The following is a 20,709-nucleotide window of genomic DNA, read 5'->3' as shown; positions in this document are numbered from 1 at the left end:
ACATTTAAAAAATTAAGTAAATGTGTCAAGGTGTTAACAATATGATCTGTCTGCATGGTTGCCTTATGTGAGTTTGTAAATTCATCTTCGATGCCCCTCGTATTTTAAAATGTGCTTCACAAAGCCCTGACAAAAGTTTGGAGACTAACCTAAATACTGGCATTTTTTCTTTCTTTTTTTAATAACTGATCATGGTATTCTGTAAGATAATCATTGCCAAGCATTACCTGAAACCACAATTAATATTCTAGTAAAGTTTAATACAACATACAAGCATTACAGCAGTTGAAGTAAATCTGCATGTGTACAGAAGATGTAAAAAAAAAACATCAACATAACTATTATATCTACAAAAAATGAGTCTGCTTTTTATAAAAAAAATCACAAGGGCTCTTACTACACATATTAAAAAAAATCACGGATCTTATTTAACTACTAGCACTCCTTCTAACATCTGGTGGCACATATGACAAATCGTCTTGAGTCTGTTTCTTTCCTTTGGTACTAGTACCCTGTTTCCTGGTACGTTTCTCTTGCTTCATCACCTTCAGTTTCAACTCTTCTTCATGATCAAAGAAGAACAAGTGCTCTTCTCTTTCAACCAATTCTTTCTTCTTCTCTTCAATCAACTTTAACTTTTCTTGTCTCTGGTATTCCTCAACCTCTTTCTTTAATTCATCTTCTCGCTGTTTCTCCCACAATGAATAAAGTTCAATTTGGCTCTCAATGTCCTTCTGCTCGTGTGCAGTAATACTCTGTTTCAACTTATTTATCAAAGCTTCGCGCAGGTCCTCTTCCTTAACAAGTCCACCATCTTCTAACTTCTTCATCAGAGATGAAAATTCTTCCTGTAGCTTTTCTTTTTGGTTATCTTCTTGGTTAGGTAGTTTGTTAAGGGCATCTTGAAAGATTGTCACCTGCAAGAGAAAAACAGTTTGCACTTCTTGTACTCAAATAAGAACAATATCAACTATTCTACGAGGGCCATTTGAAAAGTTCTAAGAATGACCCACAGATGGCTGCAGTAGTTTAGAACAATGCATGGCACTGGAAGATCCCACCATCCAAGGGAACGGTATCACCAGAGTGTCTTCCTTTGTTTGCATCGAAAGGCAGGAACAGCAGACCAGTAGTGCAGAATGGAGAAGATTGAGCACCATGCAGTGATAATGTATTTATTGAAAAAGGGAAATGTGGGCGACAGAAATTTATGCCGATAAGAAGGACACTTCAGAGACTCTGCTTCTTATTTGCCACTGTGTCAAAGTGGAATACAGAGTTTAAATGTGTCTGTGAGAGCTTAGAAGATGATGCACAAAGCACAAGCACAAAATCAGCAACAAAAATAGGAAAGATTGAAAAGACGTGATATGATGATGGAGAACCATCATCTGAAGGTGAATATATGTGAAATTGCTGAAGCTACAGGCAACTCAGGTGATTGGGTGTTTCATATTTTGATGGAAGAATTGTGGCTGAGAAAAATGTCTGCAAGATGGGTGTCGCGTCTTGACAGTCGATCATAAGTGAATGTGGATGCAAGTGTACAATGAATGTCTGGCTTGTTTAAGAACACAACAGAATTTTGTTTGCAGATTCAGAACTCCAGATGAAACGTAGATGCACTACCACGGCAGAGACAAAAGAACAATCAAAACAGTGAACAATCGTGATTCACCACCATCAAAGAAAGTGAAGATGGTCAAACCAGCAGAACAAAATCAATATTTTGATAAATTATCTCCCAACCGGACACAAATATTTGTGCAGAGACCAGAATTGAAGAAGGAAGAAAATCATCCTGTATCAGGACAAGCACGCCCACACATGTGTGTTGTTGCGATGACAAAAATCAAACAATTGAAGTATGTTTTGATGCCACATCCCCCTTATTCTCCTGATCTGGCACCCTCAGACTTTTATCTCTTCCCATAGCTTAAAAAAATTCCTTGGTGGAAAGAGATTTTCATCAGATGAAGATGTGAAAGCAGCAGGGGAGGAGAGGACTATTTGGCAAGCCTTTAGGAATCTGGGTTTCATGATGGGGTCATGGCGCTGGATGAAGTACATTGTTCTCAATGGAGACTATGTAGAAAAATAAAATCTAATTCATCAGGTAACTGTGTTTTTTCTTTGTCATTCTTAAAAGTCTTCAAACAACCCTCGTAGTTTGAAATCTTGATACGAATGCATAACTTTAGTGATAAAACAAGTTTTGAAAGTTACTGCATAGCCACCTGTTTCAAACTAAATTGATTTCTTTGTCACGACAGGTAATTAATACTTAGAACCGTGATTCTTAATTTTACAAATGCTGCAGACCTCTACAAATATCTTTTGTTGCCAAAGATCGCAGAAGTAAACAAAGTCCTATACACATCAATCAATGTTAATGAAGGCAGTGGTCATTCAAAATAAATCTGGCAACAAAAGCAGCAACAGTGGAAATACAGAACTAGATCTATACAATACTTTCACCATGTTTACTGCAGAAAACCATCCACATTATAAGTCCTAAAGTGCATCAAAAATTCATTTAAACTTGCTCATCAAGGCTTTTTTTTGTTATTATTTCATAATTTATTACAACTACTGTATTAATAATAATGAACAGTAAATCATAACCTAAAATTATTTTAGTGATATCAGGCTTAATACATTGACTTGTTTTATTGATGATGTGGACCTTCGTGAACTACATGAAGGGTTTTTCAGGGGTCTGTGAACTATAGGTTAAGTACTACTAACTTAGAACACGAATAAATACAGGTAACTGTTTTTGTTGTTGATCCATTAATTTTGGTGGCCGCTGCCCCCATCCTCATTGGAACTAACACCGGGGAATAGCAGACGACATGGGTGCAGGTAAGACAGATGACAACAGCACACTTAGTAATAGGCAGTGAACGAAAAAAGAAACAGAAGCATGCCAAATAACAGTGCAGAAAGTTTCAATGAGGATGTTGATGGTGACCACTGAAATTAATAGAACAACAACAAATACCAGTTTCGCGGATAAGTGAGTACATAAGTCCCCTTGCATTTATTTACTGCCGTGCCCCATTTCCAAAATTATGACTTAGAACATTAACTAACTAACTTAACATAACTAACCTATTAGAATTTTATGAATGAAATTAGGTATTAAAAAAATCTCTTACTCCTTCTTTGAATATGGGCTCCTTCTCCGAACTTGAAATGGCTTTTTCCAACACGGCCATTGCTTTATCCCATTTGTTGTAAAGACCCCATCCAGCAAGCTCATACGTCCTTCCGATGTCACATTTTTTCAGTGACCTTCCACCTGTGGCTAAAGTTTTCCCAATCAAATGCTGAGGATCTCTGAGGTCAAAGTGGTCATCAAAATATGGATTTCTAAGGAATTGCACCCTCACACGTACCTGATACGAAATAAATTTGCTAACAAGGATATTTGCATCATTTGGTCACCAATCTTGTAAAACTAAAGAGTGCACGCATAGCAGCATTTCATGATTACTTGGAAATGAATTTCTCCCTGCATGCAGAAGCATTAGCTACTTTCTTTTTGTTGAGTGATAAAGTTTGAACATTTCATTTTTCATTTTTCTGCTTTTAAAAATTCAACAAGTAATTTAATTTTCTGACAACACATAATTTAATTTTCTTAAATTTGATAATGCTCCTTCTCTGGTACAAATTCTCATCATCTCAATGCTACAAAGGTGTCTTGCTAAATTATTTTAACAATATCTACAGGTTTAAAAATCAAATATCATGGAGGCAACAATCAAGGTCCCTACAATCAGTTAACAAACAAAAACCTCTAAAATACAGTTACGACAGAACTTCATTCTAAATGCAGGAAAATATAAAATCAGGATTCTATTATTAAATTTAATTTTAATTTATTTTTCTCTTCCATCCTTATTTTATGTATACATTCTAAATACATTTACATATCATGGCTGGGATATATGCTTAACTCTTCATCTGTTTCTTGATTATTTTAGTTTTTAATTAAATTTGAATTGAAGAATTTTAAAAGTTAATATTGTGAAAAATTATTAGATTACAAGTGAACAACTAATATAAAAAAATGTACCACACAAAGTGCTGTGGGAAATTGTTTACTACCTGCTACATAGCAATTCTCCTACCTCTTCACCTGAATCTTCTTCTTCCGGACTCTCCTCTTCTTTCTCCCAGGGCTGTGGCTCTGGGTGAAGATGATACATATGGCAAGAGTAGAGAGAAAGATGTGTTGTGATTGGATGTTCCCAGTCTTCTTGTAGCATTTGGAGAATTCCAACCTTTGCTGCATCTGCAAGGTGAAAATGATTATTAAAATTAAGTCAAAATGCACATATTATGACAACACAAATATAACACAATAACATTTCATAGTTTTGAAAGATTATTGCAGGAAAATAAAACATCCAGTCAATTTTAAAGAAGATAAATTGAAGATTATAATTTTAAAGAAGATAAAGTGAAGATTATGGTTCAATCAAATATCTGTCTATATTTAGCCTCTTTGCCTTTTAAGCAAACACGAGATCTCCCTACCACTTTTGCAGTTTCCCCTATGAACATGCTACCGACAGAACAGAGTGGTTCTGTCACCCTGTGGACGAATATTCACTGATGATTGATATCATCTCGCTCCCCGTTGCTTAGACTCACTTCATGATAAATAAAAGTCATTAAGTACAACAAAGAACGATGATAACACCTGTTTTTAATTGTAAAAACTAGCACATAATATATCACAATAAAAACGTATTCATGTATACATTTACTCCATGTTCGTACATCCATATAACAAGGTCTTGTGGTCATGGTAACCCACACAGATTACAAACTTGGTTACCTTCTCTTTATAATTTGTATCCATCATCTTTCTCCCAGACTAAAAAAAAGAAAACAATAAAAATAAAAATTTGAACACTCCACAGACATATTTAATTACATAAATATCTATCGGGAGGTTTCCAATGTCGAGTATACCTCCTAAGTGTTCTGGGAGTATCTGTACCATCGTTGGACGGAGCAGAAGTAGTGTTTCTGCCTTCTGCCTGGACAAAAGGCGAAGAGTGTTACTGAACATCTGCGGAAGATAAACCATCACTCCAGCTTATGTCTTCTTTGGAAGAGTTGTCGCATCTATGACACATCCATCGAATGTGCACAATTTGAGTACCATCCAACATCTGTACTTCGTATAGACAAATAGCACCTATTCTGCGGTGTGCCACTCCCGGTGAAAAGGCAGTTCTCACAAATTTAGGGGATTGTACCCAGACTAAATCATTTTCTCTGTACTCTTCTTCTGGTTGCCTTCCCGGCTTCCTAGCCTTCAGAAATGGGAGCTTTATCACCTCGTATAATGTCTCCGCAACTATCCTCCATTGTCCACCAAGTTCTAGAGGTAAAAGCTAATACAGAAGCTGATGGAAGAGTTCTTTCTTCACCTAATCTTGAACTACACAACATCAGCAACAGTTCTGAAATTTTTATATCAAGTTGCAAGGGCATTAAGTGAGGATGTTGCTGAAGTATCTTGTAAAGATGATCCTTGACCGTTCTGACGTATCTCTCTGCCAACCCATTACTTGGACTGGGGTATGGGGGACTAGTCAAATGTTGTATGTCATACTGTTGACAGAAAGTCTGGAACTTAAGACTATTAAATGCAGGTCCACTGTCAAACGTCAATGTAGTATCCACCTTATAGTTTCAGAAGAATCGAGAGAATGCACGAGCCAAACATTCAAACAACGACTGGAAGCATCAACAATAATTAAGAATTTATGACCAGCTAAGAAGAAATTATCCACGTGTAGTCTTTCTCCTACAGAAGATGTGCTTTTCCATTTATTGTTCGGTCCCTTCCAAACCTTAGATTTGCAAGCCTGGCAGATATCACATTTCTGCATGAAAACAAATAAATCTCTGGACATTTTTGGCCACCAAAACTGTGAAGTGAGCATCTTTTTCATTGCATTTACTCCAGGATGATGTTTGTGGAATAGCTGTAATATAGTATTTCTAAGAGAACACGGAATTACTGGTTTGCCCATCGACATCACACAATTGGATTCATAGGAAAGAAACTGCCTTCTTTCATAAAAGGGTGCCAAACCTTCCTGTGCCAGTCCTAATGTTAATCGTTGAGGCCATCCATTCTGAATAAATGTAATTACTTGGTTGAGTAGAGAATCTTTACTCGTGTGTTTTGCTATTTCCTCTACTGAGATTGGTCCTCTTCTCTCGTCTATTTGCAAAACACTGAACAGCATCAATATCAATTGAAGAGTCTCTACTTAACATGTCCGCTACTGGAACTTTAGATGAGGATATAATGTTGTACTTGAATGCTGACAACAATAAAGACCAACGAACAAGTCTATTGGACGTATGTTTTAATACAGCTTTGTCTGGAGAAAATATGTATTTTATTGCAGTGGCATCAGATATTATGTCAAACTTCTGACCCAGTAGAAATTTATAAAACTTCTTGATACCAAATACTACACTCATTGCCTCACGTTCAACTTGAGCATATTTCTTCTCTGTTTCATTAAAGATAGAAGATGCACATGCAATAGTCTGCAGTTTACCATTAACTCGATGGCATAGATGAGCTCCACATCCATATGGTGATCCATCGAAAATAAGAACAATCTCTTTATTCGGATCAAATGGTACGATTGGTTCAATCTTCTTTATTCCCGAAATTATGTTGTGGAATTCATCTGAACAATCCTTTGACCAGTTAAATGTGACATTCTTCTTCAACAAATTAGTAATGTTAAATAATTTTGAGGCTAGGTTTCGAATAAATCTTTGACGAACATTTACCATACCCATAAATGATCTAACTTGAATCACATCCTTTGCTTCTGCATACTAAAGCTGTCTTAGGAGAGGGATTGATTCCTTTTTCACTTATTAAATATCCCAAATATTCAACATGTTGAGAAACAAAGATATATTCCTCTAAATTAGCTTTCAAATTGTGTGCTTGTAGTCTAGAGAGCACTAAACAAGATCTCTCGTAACATTCATTTTTCGTTCTTCCACCAATTATGACATGTTGAAGTAGAAAGCAACTCCTGGTGTTTCTCCAAGGATCTTTGCCAATGTCATTTGAAAAATATCTCCACTTATAGATATACCAATGCATAACCTTTAGATTCTAAATAAACAAATATGTGTGTTGACAATCGTAAGTTTCTGTGCTGAGTCTGATAACAGTAACTGAAGATAAGCCATCTTCAAATCAATGACTGAAAAATATGTACATCTGACAAGTTTAATGAAAATATCATCAGGCGTGCTGCAATAAAACTTTACATTCTCTGTCATTTTATTAATCGTAGAGGAATAGTCAACACATAATCTCAGCGAACCGTCCTTCTTCATTATTGTAACTAGTGGTGAAGCCCAATCCGAGTACGCAATTGGTTCCCACAATCCTGATTTAACTAATGCTCAGATTCGACTTTGGAACGTAAACCATAGGGAATATCATAAGCTTTTCTGAAGACAGCAACAGCTCCTCGTTTCAATGGAATGTCCGCTTTGAATGGTGTTATTGGCTTGGACATATCTCCGTCAAATAGTGAACTAAAATCTTGTTTGATTTGTATGCGTAATTCATCTGGCTTATCTAACTGTGTCGGGTTCATCTTATAACTCTGATAACTACTGATTAATTGATTTCTACACAAAGGATCAAATACATTCCACCACGATTGTCCGATTAAACGATTTTGTAGTTTTTCTGAACAAACGATAATTGGTAGGTGGTAAGTGCTGCCACCATACTCGACATCTAGGAATGCTTGACTGCAAACAGATAACATATTATTGCCTACACCTTTAATCATGATATTAGTAGTCTGAATAGGTATATTTGGAAAACATTTGTTGTACAAATCTGAATTAAAAGGCGTAACAGCCGATCCTGTATAATACAGCCATTAATGTTCAAATTTACCAAATAAGGCTTTGCAGTAACTACATGTACAGTGTTAGAAGATGAGTTACGATTGTTAGGACAAGGCCTAACCGGACCTAAATGATATAACAATAAAACATCTATGTTGCTTTGCGTTTTCTCTAATAACGAGTTATCATTACAAGCATTATCCTTTTGTAATAAGAAATCAAAAATTTTTTTCAATATTTTTATAAAACATATTTCTTTCATATAAATTGTAGAATTGTTTCCTGATATTTTCTTGTGAATACATTATAATCAGGGCTGAGCCGATACCGATACAGCCAGTGATATCGGTAAGTATTGGTTGAATTAGCTTCACAGATACCATCCGATACTAATGATCTTGATTGGCTAGAAAAACGGCCAAGAGAAACAACTCATTTGTCCTTTTCAAAGGTTTATTCACCCTTCCTTGTGACTTGGGTTCCAACACAAGAAGTTCCATGTAGATTTCAGAGAAATGTTGTACCCTTCTGGGAAGAAGATGACAAGATCAAAGGCAGGACTAAAGTGCTGCAACCAAACGTGACACTGAAGGTATGTAATCGCCTTGTGGTCAACGCTATGTGGAAATAGAAGAAGCAAATGATATCCAATTCTTGCTCACAAAGCTGTGGGGTAAGAATGTGGATGCTTTCAAAACCAGCATTATCATCATGCTGGGCTGATTCTGGAGTTATTGGGAAAGGGATGAATGTTACTGTAGGGAGGAAGGGTTGTGGAGTCCAACCCTTCTGTGTAAGTCTTTTGTGTGACTTCTGGCCAGTACCAACACTGCAGCGACTTGTTTCTATTGCAAATGACAGAGGGCATAAACAGAGCCAGCGAAATGAGTATTGTTATATATCTGTATTTGTATATATTTTTACGTCATTTTTCTCCCACTCCAGGTCAACCCAAACAAAGGAATGATGTTTACATGAAATTGATGCAGTAATAATCCACCCATATTTCAATGTAACTGCAACACTTTAAAAAGGCTGCCATATATCAATTTTTTTTTATTTTTTTTTTTTGTATCGTCTTGGTTTAGAAAGAAGTTTACATAAAATGTCGGAAGACATTTGAAAGTGGAATAATGCTACATGAGAATAATTTGGAAGTTATTTAATGTCATTAATGGAATGATGTGATGAGTCGTTATGACTCAGAAACTAACCTTTGTTATTTTAAAATGGTATTATACAAGTATCGGCATCGGCAAATGGTGATTATTGGTTCAGCCTTAATTATAATATTTATAACTATTCATTTTGTTTACATTAACTATATTCTTGAAGTGGATGGAAAATAAGTTGTCTGTTTTAGCACATAAATGTTATGCATTGATTCATAGATGGGATTAGATGGAATTGATGAAAGGACATGGACAAAGGAAAACCCATGCCCATGCTAAGACATGGACACACAACTTATGTTGGTTAGTTCTCATGAGTTGACTCGGCCACCAAATCAGTGAGTAAAACTCTATATACGTACAATAACAACATCAAATTAAATAAATAATATATAGTATCACATGAACACATTGTAATTTACCTCTGTAATTATTATTCTTTAAGAATGTGTCAATGAGGAGATTTGCACAATAATAGTCTGGGAATATTCCATAATTCAGTCTGTCATTGAGTATTCTCATCAGATCATCTGTGTAATCCAGATTCAGCATAGTTCGTATCACAGCATGAGGAGTGGAAGGCAGCATTTTCCCTGTGTTTTCACTCACCCTCAGCCGGTGCAATAGGTCATCCAATTCATCCATGTGGGTAAGGTCAGTTACTGCATTTGCAAACTGTAATTCAGTAAAAAACATAAACTTTGTAATCTGTGACTGTGAATTGTCGTATGCAAAACCTAATGAAAATCATTTTGAACAGTCTTGAAACAATTTTGCAATAGGCTGTAAGTATGTATCAGTATCAGAAAGTAACAGTTGAAATTTATTTACCGGTACCTGCCAATACTTTCCTGGCATTCTGGTCTTTCACAGACTCCGCAAAAATGACGTAGAAGCCTAATTATCCTGAAAATTTTGCAAAATTCAAAGTTTCTCTTTATTTTGCACCAGTTTTGTGTGAAAAAACTGAATTTTGTGATAACGTAACATGTACTTTCATATTTTCATGTAAATCATTTAAAGTTTCATTTAAAGTAAAAATCCTGATAAGTTGATGCATACATTATACACTAGTATTAATCTATATTTTGAACAACTTTTAATTATTACAATTTCCAAGCATCAGTGGGAATTGGTTAGAGTATCGTCATCGGTATTGGTTCAACCCTAGTTTGCAACTAAAATAAGCAAGGAACAAATATTCAATGCAGTTGTGTAGAGGACTGTTTAATTTTTGCATTCTAGCTGTGAATTTATCAGTTAACTTATATATAAGTAAGGGAAGGTATCAAGTTACATCTATATTAATATATTAATAGAGGTATCATCCTCAGTCAGTGATATTAAACTTGCTGGCGAGATTGCAAGTCCACCACTCAATATGCTCAGCCACTGAGGTGGTTATTTCATTTTCTTACACTCATGGAAACTGTAATACACTTCTTACCCATTCATTCAAATAATCTTGATTTACAATTAACATCTAACTTAATATTCTCTATTCACCACTTTCCCAAGTCTAGTTATTAAAAGAGTTCAAAATTGGACCTGCTAAGTCATTGAATATGCATTCATGCAGTGCCATTGAAATTTTATGAAATCAATTTTCGATTTTAATTACTGTAATCTCTTCTTTAGTTACAGTCTCAACCAGTACATGTGTGTGAACAACTGGTTTTAGTTAAGGGTCTCTAAATCCTAAATTTGCAAAATTTCAGAAAAAAGTACCAAATGCTGGATTCAATTCTTGTTGTCTGAATTCAAGTCTTGTATGCATTTTCTCTTATCAAAATTATAATTCAACATGTATAGTATACAATGATATTGAATACTCACCAAATCAATATCAATTGCACTTGGATTTCTTGTATCATTAATCTTACGATCCAGTTCATAATACATGTCATCTGAAAAGGAAACAATCAGCATTATTTAAAATCTCAAGGACAGCACTAAAAAACAGCAAACTCATTAAAGGGTACCATAAATATGCATAATAATAAACACTGTTCCACAAGCATGTATAAACATTGCATATGGGTTGATTGCAGAATAAAGACAATTAAAACAGCACACTATTTTTTTTGTGTTGTTCTGATTTTATGTAGCTTTTCTGCCCCTTTAGATTAATTGCAGCAGAGGAGAAGAATGATGTTTAGAATTGTATATGGTCTGACTTTCATACGCTGAATGTTTTTCACAAGGTGTACACAGGGCCGGCTCTACCGTACGTGCAACAACGTGCATTTGTACGGGGCGGTAAAATGCATAAAAAATAGAAGCTGCATTATTTGAGGAAGTATGGTCTTCTTGGGGTGGAGATAATTCAAATAAAATCTATTTGCATATGCAATATAAAGCAGAAACAGATAAGAAAAGCAAAGAGTAACTGCGAAAGAATGCGGTGCTGAAAGTTTATATTAGTTGTCCTCTTACAAAAGCAGCTATTATTTTTTTGTCTGTGAAAAAGGTGAGTGTGCGGTGCCAAGTTACAATGCTATCTATTGTTTGATCACGCACCAGTCTGCCGTCCCCGCCCCCTTTTATCGAGGTTTGAGTCAAACTGACGTGTCGCATTCGGTGGTCGGAAATGTATTGTTCTTTGACGTGTTGATTGCGAAAGGTGGTGATGATAGGTATTGCCGAATCATGTAAGATGGAATAGTAAGTACAAATATCCGCTGTTTTTGTCGTTGCTGGTTGCACCTCATTTACGATCTTGATGGTGTAATGATATTGCAGTTACTGTATGTCGTGTGTGAGAACGTGCGCACGTTTGAGTGTGACAGTGTATTGAGAGACGACTTATATATTTGTGCTGTCATTAAAACAACTGGTTTGTCAAGTCATCGTAAGAGATTTAAAAATTATTTGTTGCATTTGTAATTGTAAACTAAGGTATGTCTGATAAAAGGAAAAAAGTGGATTTTTTTTTCTTTCTCATTATTGATGTTGCAGTGAATTCTATTCAAGAAAGATTTCAACAACTGAAAGTTCACATTTCTCATTTTTATGTAATATAGCTAAATTAAAAAACTATGGACACAAGTGAGATTTTAAGAAAATGTTAAAAATTGGAGAAACGTTTAACACATGAGGAACACCGAGACATTGATGCCACTGAGTTATGCGATGAACTGAAGGTACTTCAGTGTTGCACTACATTATTGACAATTGTTTCGCTCCAAATGTAGCTGTAGCTTTCAGAATGCTGCTTACTCTGCCGGTAACAGTTGCAAGTAGTAACAGGTGAAAGTAGTTTTCGAAACTGAAGCTAATTAAAACTTATTTACGTTCCACAAAGGGCAAATCACAGTTAGAAGGACTTGCCATGATCTCAATTGAACATGAAATTGGCCAAAAATTAGACTATGGTTCTGTTAATCACGACTTTGCAAATAGAAAAGCTAGTAGAGTTCATTTGTAAGCTTTCCAACTTAAGGGGGGAAAAGGTACAAAGTGAATAGTGTAATCATGAAGAAATCGTGGTTTACGAGGCATACATAATTTTACATATATAGTTTATTGTAAACAGTGATGAAGTGAAGATATGTTACTTCATGTACAGTATAAATAGTCATGAAGAATAGTGAAACAAAACAGAAGAGCTGAGAGTTCTGCACGTCGGCAGAAACTATGGTGAGTAAATGCAACAGATATTTTATTATTATTAGGCTTATATACCGTATTTTTTTTATAAATAACTTATCTTCTTACATTATATATTACTTCATTTTATTACATTATATATTACTTTATTTTATTACATTATATATTACTTCATTTTATTATGTTAAAAATTGGTTATACCATGTGAAATTGCCACGGATAACAAGCTTAGTTGTTCATACATTACGTTTTCTTTGTACATATATTGGGGTGGTGGCGGCAAGTAAAATTGCTCGGGTTGGCAAAATTCCTAGGGCCAGGGCTGGGTGTACACAATACAATGTTAAATAAACTTGTGAGACTCTGAGAACATAATGTAGGCTCTTGCAGGTCATAGAAATGATTAATCTTTAAGATATTTTAATCACACAGTAGGTTGTGAAAATTATCATGCTTTAGTTTTTATGTTAAAAAAACATTGTACACAAAAGTGCAGCATTGAGGGCTTCTTAATATGGATTGTGAAGTGAAAGATGTAGTGAAATTGAAACTTAAGTGAATATAGGCCTCATCTTCATGTTAAAATGTAGTCCATCTTACCTATCTATATTTTCCCATCTGATAGCACTGGATTTTCCCATTGCATGTGGTAAGTTTTAAAAGTGTGGCAGCAGTTTTGAAACAAAGTTGTAAGGTGTATCATATATCCACATAAAGGTGACGTTTCGGAGAATACATCAATATATTACACCTTATGTAAGAATAACTGGAGTAACGAAATCATGCATTTTTAAAGAAAATCGAGTCATTTCTGACGCTCATATGCTGTGATGCTGCTGCAATGGCAGATGGGAGTTCAGCAGCCTCATGTGACTACAGCAGATCCATCCATTGGCTGCTGTTCCAGATTGGAATCAGAATCCAGTCGAATTAAACATATGCTGAAATTACTGCAATTATATCCTTAAGCTGACAACATTGCATAGCATACAACCACTCTATTTTTAACACTATTCATATTATCAGAAAGAAAAAGGTACAAGGGACTTGATGTATTTCAATACACAAGAATGACCAAAACACATTTAGAAAGTTTCAAAATTTCAAATATCTCGGAAATTATTTTCAACTACCACTTACTTAGGTTTAATTTCTGAAGAATAGGATTTTGCAAACGTTTCTCCCATACCTCTTGACATCTGTAGGCTTCAGATAAGAAATTTCTTCCTGAATGGACGAGAGAGAAAATAACATGTTAATCACAGCAAGTTGTAAAAAATTAGTCAAGTACTGCAGTTTCTTGAAGAGAAATAAAGAAAGTAAAGCAGTGCTCAACATTTCCAACCAAGTAGCAACTACAAACAGATCTCAGGGGAGGAGGGGTATATCTTAACAAATATGTTCATGAAGTTTCTTTGTAAAATTACATACTGTATTTCTTCCAATTCAAGATACTATTGAATGTAAGATGCACCTTATTTATTGCTTCAACTTTTGAAAAAAAATAATTTTCAATTTAAGGTGCACAGATGCACATAATACACCACTTTATTAGAAAAATACTGTAGTATTACATTTACCATTAGTATTTACATTTACCATTGGAACAATAACAGCACATTCATTATTGATCCGTCTCTTTTCCAAATTTTGCAAACGTTTCTCCCATACCTCTTGACATCTGTAGGCTTCAGATAAGAAATGGAAGTGGCCGCGGTGGCTCAGTCGGTAACGCGTCTGACTACCATGCTCAAGGTCCCGGGTTCGATCCCCGGGCGGTTCAAATCCGGGAACTTTTCTAACGGTGAAAGCGGCCCCGGCGCCCACCCAGCGTTGAATAACATGGGTACCTGGGGGAAACCCTGGGGGGTAAAGGCGGTCAGGGGCATGATGCTGATCACATCACCCTCACTCACGACCGGATCAAGTAAGTATGGGGCATTACCCCCACACCCCCTATACGCCTTCATGGCATGGTGCTATGCACAGGGGAAAACTTTACCTTTTTTTTTTTTTTTTACCTTTTCCAATATCACTACTGGTACTTTTAACATCGTTAGAATATCTGATTTGGGGAAGAGGTCAATCAACTTCACGGTTTCCAAATTCCTCAGCAGACAAAATACTTTTACGTTAAACGACATTATTCAAAATATGTAATGGTAAGGATATATGCTCACTTATTAAATTTAACACAATTGCATTCAAATTAGGATAAAAATATTCAACAATTTCTTCTGATTGTGAGATATACATTTAAGCCACATAATTACATATGTGACTGAATTGTTTATAAAAATCTGCCACGGTGGCTCAGTCGATAACGCATCTGACTAACATGCTAAAGGTCTCGGGTTCGATCCCCGGCCCGTTCAAATCTGGGAACTTTTCTAACGTTGGAAGCGGCCCCGGTGCCCACCCAGCGTCGAATGACATGGGTACCTGGGGGAAACCCTGGGGGGTAAAGGTGGTCAGGGGCGTGATGCTGATCACATCACCTCCCATTCACAACCGGATCAAGAAAGTGTGGGGTGTTACCCCCAAACCCCCTATATGCCTTCATGGTGTGGTGCTAAAGCACAATGGAACACTTTACCTTTCCTCTTTACCTATCAAAACTAGATAGTTTCACACTGGACCTACCACCACGTCAAATATTTTATTTAATATCAATGTAATTGCCCTGAAAATTGAGTTACATGTAGGTGCAAATTAAATTCATTTGCACATGATAGTGTATAGTACTGATGAGGGTAACGGTTCCGAATGTTTAATGATTTTGTCAAAGATTCATAGGAGAAAGATGGAAGTATTGTAGGAATGCCTGTTAAGTAAATTTAAACCTTGGTGAAATTAATTACCACTGCTTGGAGTTCTGAAAAGTCCTATTCATCGGCAAAAAGATTAGAAGATACCTTACGCCAGGGGTTCCCAAACTTTTTCGTTTCACAGTGCCCTTAGTGTTTCAAGATTTTGCCGGATTGCCAAGTCAAAATGTATGCCTATCTAATACTTGCAATGCTCAATTAGTGTGGCTAGGTTGCTTACCTTAAGTTGAAAAATAAACACATATTTCAAATTCAGAAACATTTTATGTGTAAAAAGTACTAAAAAAAATAAGTTTGGAACAATCATATCTAAAAACCATGTGTAGACTAAGAAGTAAGCGTCATTTCAGTGAAACTATTGGAACATAATGCAGCGTTTCTGTAAGCCAGCCGTGGCGCAGTGCACACTTTGGGAACCACTGTGTAATATATCAGTTTCCCCTCCACAAGGCATTCCACAGACATACGCCGACAGGAAGCTCAAATGTGTGTCGTGCTTGAGACCAGCACAAACATGATGAGATGATGAAAGCATTTAGGGAAATTATTGTAATGCTAAGAGTTTTTTTCTTTCTAAAACTGGCCTGCCTAACCTAACGACGAAATCCCTTCGCACCACTCACGTGACATAAATGACAGCAGCAGACCACAACCAAGACGACAGACAGTCGTCGCCAGCCGTGGCGCAGTGCACACTTTGGGAACCACTGTGTAATATATCAGTTTCCCCTCCACAAGGCATTCCACAGACATACGCCGACAGGAAGCTCAAATGTGTGTCGTGCTTGAGACCAGCACAAACATGATGAGATGTTGAAAGCATTTAGGGAAATTATTGTAATGCTAAGAGTTTTTTTCTTTCTAAAACTGGCCTGCCTAACCTAACGACGAAATCCCTTCGCACCACTCACGTGACATAAATGACAGCAGCAGACCACAACCAAGACGACAGACAGTAAATGAATGGCTGGTTGGAAGAGAACCATATAGGAGTATACGGATGTGAAAAACCATTCTCAAGCAGAGGCGCAACTATGATTTTTTGTCTGGGGGGGGGGGGGGGAGTACCAGGATGAACATACCAATAATAATAATAATAATAATAGTCATAATATGGTAGTAGTAGTAGTGGTGGTGGTAGTACTAGTAGTAACAAATACGTTATTACACTCGTAAATTATGCAAAAAGGGGGTAGAAGTTGATGCTAAAGCATTTGTGTTCGAACAAACGATATGAATTATTTTTTCAACACATTCAATTTCACATTAATAATGGAAAACAAACACACAAACTATTTTTGAAAGACAGAAAATGCTTGATAAATGCATTCCAAATATAATTCTTTTTTACATTAACATGTATAACTTTCATGCACGATATATGTTTCACATATATGCAACATGGAGAGACATGGACACTAAATTGTGTACATATTCAAAAGTTTCTTTAATAGGCCTACATATTATATACAACATATATTATGTAAATACATTACACAACAAATTAATCTATCTCACAATAAACCAACAGCAAAAGTTATATAAATTGTCTTTCAAATGTGCACGCTCCCTTTCCTTAAAACAATTGTCCATGCATTTAAAAGAAAATCAATTAAGACAAGTGTTATTTCTCTGTCGGCAAATTTACAATGCATTACAGAGAACATCGCTCGCAAGAAGATTTTTGCATACAATTTTTTTGCAGGCTGAAATCAATATTGATTTAATAGGACGCAAATAATCTCACAGGATGCCAATGCCTTCTCTTTTACAACTTTTGTGCCTCCCCAGTGGTATAGTGGTAATATCGTCGTCTTGTAATCAAGATGTCCCGAGTTCAATACCCGGTGGAGGCACATGACACAGTGGTTCGGATCCTACTTTAAACTGTAGGTCCAGTCCCGATTAGCCTTTCTGTGCATAAAGTGGACTTAAAACCAAAAATCAATCAATCAATCTTACAACTTATTTTCATTTAGACTGTTCAGTGCCCAGGGCTGACTCCAGCTACCCCCTAGCTATGGTCCTGAACTTGATAAGAGTGAGAAAAGGAGGCAATGCAAGCGAAACGAGCAAAAAATTTTTACGAAAAGTATTTTTATTTGCATTAAATTTGAAGTTGTGGGCGGTAATTTCCCCCTGCAGGTACACTCGGCCGTCAATGTTTGCCCCCCTAGAACTTATTTCAGTCCAAGGTTGGGGGGCAATGTCCCCCCTGTGGTTGCGCAACTGTTCTCAAGGAAACATGCACTAAGTAATCGATTGTTTTATGGTTCTTTTTAAATTCTCCTAGCAGGAAGACTAATTATCGTAGAATTTTGGCAATCACTGTCACACGAAATTAGAACCTTCCTTAAAGTAATGAGCACTGTTTGGATTTCGCAAAAAAGTTATTTATGTTGGAAAAAAACAACTTATAAATTATTTTATACAAGCATGCGCGCCTCCCATGGACAATGTATTTTCCGGGTAACACTTGCATCTCCAAACAACGCATTTCTTCATTTTTACAGGAGAAACTACTTACGGAAATGAGTTTCTGTAGCATTCTAAAAGTTCGTGGAGGTATTTTCTGTCATCGTTGAATCTGTTCGACCGGTAATTCATGCATTTTTGAAGAGAAATATATCTGCAATGCAGAATTGCCGTTGCTTTTGTTAGCTTCCTCTACGTAGATGACGTAGCCTCCTGCAGTGTTTCCAACCACACCATTGTTTCGCCAGAAGATGGTGAAACGAAATATACATTCCTGATCCGAAATTTTAACTATGTTTGCCTAACCTAACCTTGCCGTGAATGGTTTGTGGGGCTATGGGTGAATGATTTTTGGGGCTATGCAGTAATGGTGTGTGGGGCATTTTTCGGTTATAACCCCAAATTTTAACTATGTTTACCTAACCTAACTGTACCTAACCTAACCTTACCGTGAATGGGGTAACAGTTCGTTATATCGGAGACACATTTCTTCATTTTTACACAACAAACTACTTACGGAAATGAGTTTCTCTAACATTCGTCGAGGTATTTTCTTTCATCGTGGAATCTATTTGAACGGGGAATCATGTATTTTACAAGAGAAATATGTCACCGACACACAATTGCCATTGCTTTCCTATGTGAACCAGATGCTCCATACGTTTCATGACGTAACCTCCTGTCAGTGTTTCCAACTCCCCCTTTTTTTAAAATTATGCTTGCCTAACCTAATCAAACCTAACCTTATCGGAAATGGTTTGTGGGGCTATCCGTCAGCATTGGTAACACTGCATCCCGAAATTGGTAGTCAACGTGTGACCACCATATTGTGTGCTAAGGAAGCGAAAGAAGGAATAACAAAAACTACTCTCTATGTGTGTTTGTTTTCATGCAAAAAGCATAATGGCACCTTGAACTATGTTCCGCAATACACAATTCGGTAAATATGTGATATCGCCCGAACGAATTTCTTCAAATTTACAGGAGAAACTACTTACTGAAATCAGTTTTTGTAGCATTGTCGAAGTTCTTTGAGGTATTTTCTTTCGCGGAAGCTGAAAACTTCACCATAGAATGTTGCAGAACAAGAAATAATCACTTTTTATGTAAGGAACTTGCATTTTCTGACATTATGCCGTTGTTTCCATTATGTACCTGCAGATGGCGCAAGCGTTGAAAGTCACGGGGTCTTGCCAGTGTTTTAAAACGTGCCTTTTTCTTACGAGATTTTTTTTTTTTTTAACTATGCTTACCTAACCCAACCTTGCCGGAAATGGTCCGTGGGGCTATGGTGAATGTTTTTTGGGGCTATTGAGAATATTTTTGGGGGCTATCCGTCAATGGTTTGTGATGACATAATGAACACGAAAGTAGGTATTTTTAGGTGAAGAAGGTTGGAACACTGCATACACATTCCAAATTTACAAAACACAAGCACGATGCGTGATGATCCATGGCGAGTGCACGCCATATTGTCTGTTACCCAAGCGGAACAAGGACAAATAATGACTCGTAATATGAAAAGTTGACACTATTTTATGGAAAAAGGAATAACTTCACCTTAAAGAATCTTCCGCAATGCAGAATAGGTAAGTATCAATGCTAAAATGGTAAATGCTTACTATCCTTCGGACACCTGTGGGGCTATGCGTCAATGGTTTGTGGGGCTATGCGAGAATGGTGTGTGGGGCTACAAATATTTTTTTCGAAACCAATTTTTAACTATTGTAACCTATGCGTGGCCCTACCTAACCTAACCTTACCGGAAATAGTTCGTGGGGCTATGTACGAAATCTGTCCAAAGGATAGTAAACAAGTACCGCTAAAATTAACGAAATAATCGAGTGAGAGGTGTTCGGGCGATATCGCATATTTACCACCAATTTTTCACTATTGTAACCTATACGTGACCTACCTAACCTAACCTTACCGGAAATGGTTCGTGGGGCTATGTATGAATGGTTCGTGGGGCTATGCGTCAATGGTTTGTGGGGCTACGTAGGTATTTTTGGGTGCAGTGGGGTGGAAACACTGCATGCCGAGTACGATAGTGAAACTGTGACCGACATTTTGCGTGTTACCGAAGGCAAAACGAAACTAAGAAAACTTACTCGATATGTCGCAAATGGAGCTTATTTCCGTGAAATAATCGAAATGCCACCTTCAGCAATGTTTCTCAATGGAGAATACGTAAGTACGAATATTCAAATTAAATGAACTAGCAAATTTCAGCCGTTTGTCCGATACGAGAAATTTACCAAGTCCTCCCAGTTCGCGAAATGGTACTTGCACGAAACATGTTTTTTTTAATGTAGCTATATTCTTCTACGAAAATTTTCTAGCTGTGAACCAAACACAATATAAAAATCTTTTGGTTAACAATATAGACTTACTAATTACTAAACTTCCAACACATCTCTTCAAAACATAACGCGAGAACGAATACATTTCTCCTTCATTATCAGTTGCAGGCACGGGTCAATAATAGTGCTGTACAAAATACGAAGTCTTTCAATTTTGCTCAACGACTATGCTGTAAATATTACAAATACATTATATTCTTTTTTAAATGCAAATATCTCGGAATTATAATCTAATCTCTTCACACTCCGTATGCAGTTTATCTGTATACAGTCAAAGTCAACCAGTAACTATATTAGTTTTCTGAATGCAAAGTTTGTCAGAAACGA

The 20,709-nt window shown here is 36.5% G+C and overlaps 1 protein-coding gene across 1 annotated transcript; it reads right to left on the bottom strand.

Moving 5' to 3' along the window:
• Nucleotides 1-239: 239 nt before the first annotated feature.
• Nucleotides 240-20,517, bottom strand: LOC145989471 (uncharacterized). The gene is made up of 7 exons (XM_083124822.1): nt 20,413-20,517; nt 13,857-13,943; nt 10,944-11,014; nt 9,530-9,782; nt 4,140-4,303; nt 3,162-3,401; nt 240-917 (listed from the first exon to the last, which is right to left on the bottom strand). Exons 1-7 carry the CDS (start codon nt 20,465-20,467, stop codon nt 429-431), a joined length of 1,359 nt encoding a protein of 452 aa, XP_082980948.1. The 5' UTR covers nt 20,468-20,517; the 3' UTR covers nt 240-428.
• Nucleotides 20,518-20,709: the final 192 nt, after the last annotated feature.

The sequence above is a fragment of the Lepisma saccharinum genome, chromosome 1 (assembly GCF_977018435.1).
Source record: "Lepisma saccharinum chromosome 1, izLepSacc3.1, whole genome shotgun sequence".
NCBI lineage: Eukaryota > Metazoa > Arthropoda > Insecta > Zygentoma > Lepismatidae > Lepisma > Lepisma saccharinum.
The sequence above is the reverse complement of the archived record's forward strand: the minus strand, read 5'-3'. Positions and strand labels throughout refer to the sequence as shown.

Bases quoted from the DNA above. Each gene is read 5' to 3' on its own strand.
- LOC145989471 (XM_083124822.1), bottom strand. From the start codon at position 20,467: ATGTATTCGTTCTCGCGTTATGTTTTGAAGAGATGTGTTGGAAGTTTA. The intron at 11,015-13,856 runs GTAAGTGGTAGT...TTTCCTTTTCAG, and splicing joins TCTTCAGAAATTAAACCTAA to ATGACATGTATTATGAACTG. The intron at 3,402-4,139 runs GTAGGAGAATTG...ATTTCGTATCAG, and splicing joins AAGAAGATTCAGGTGAAGAG to GTACGTGTGAGGGTGCAATT.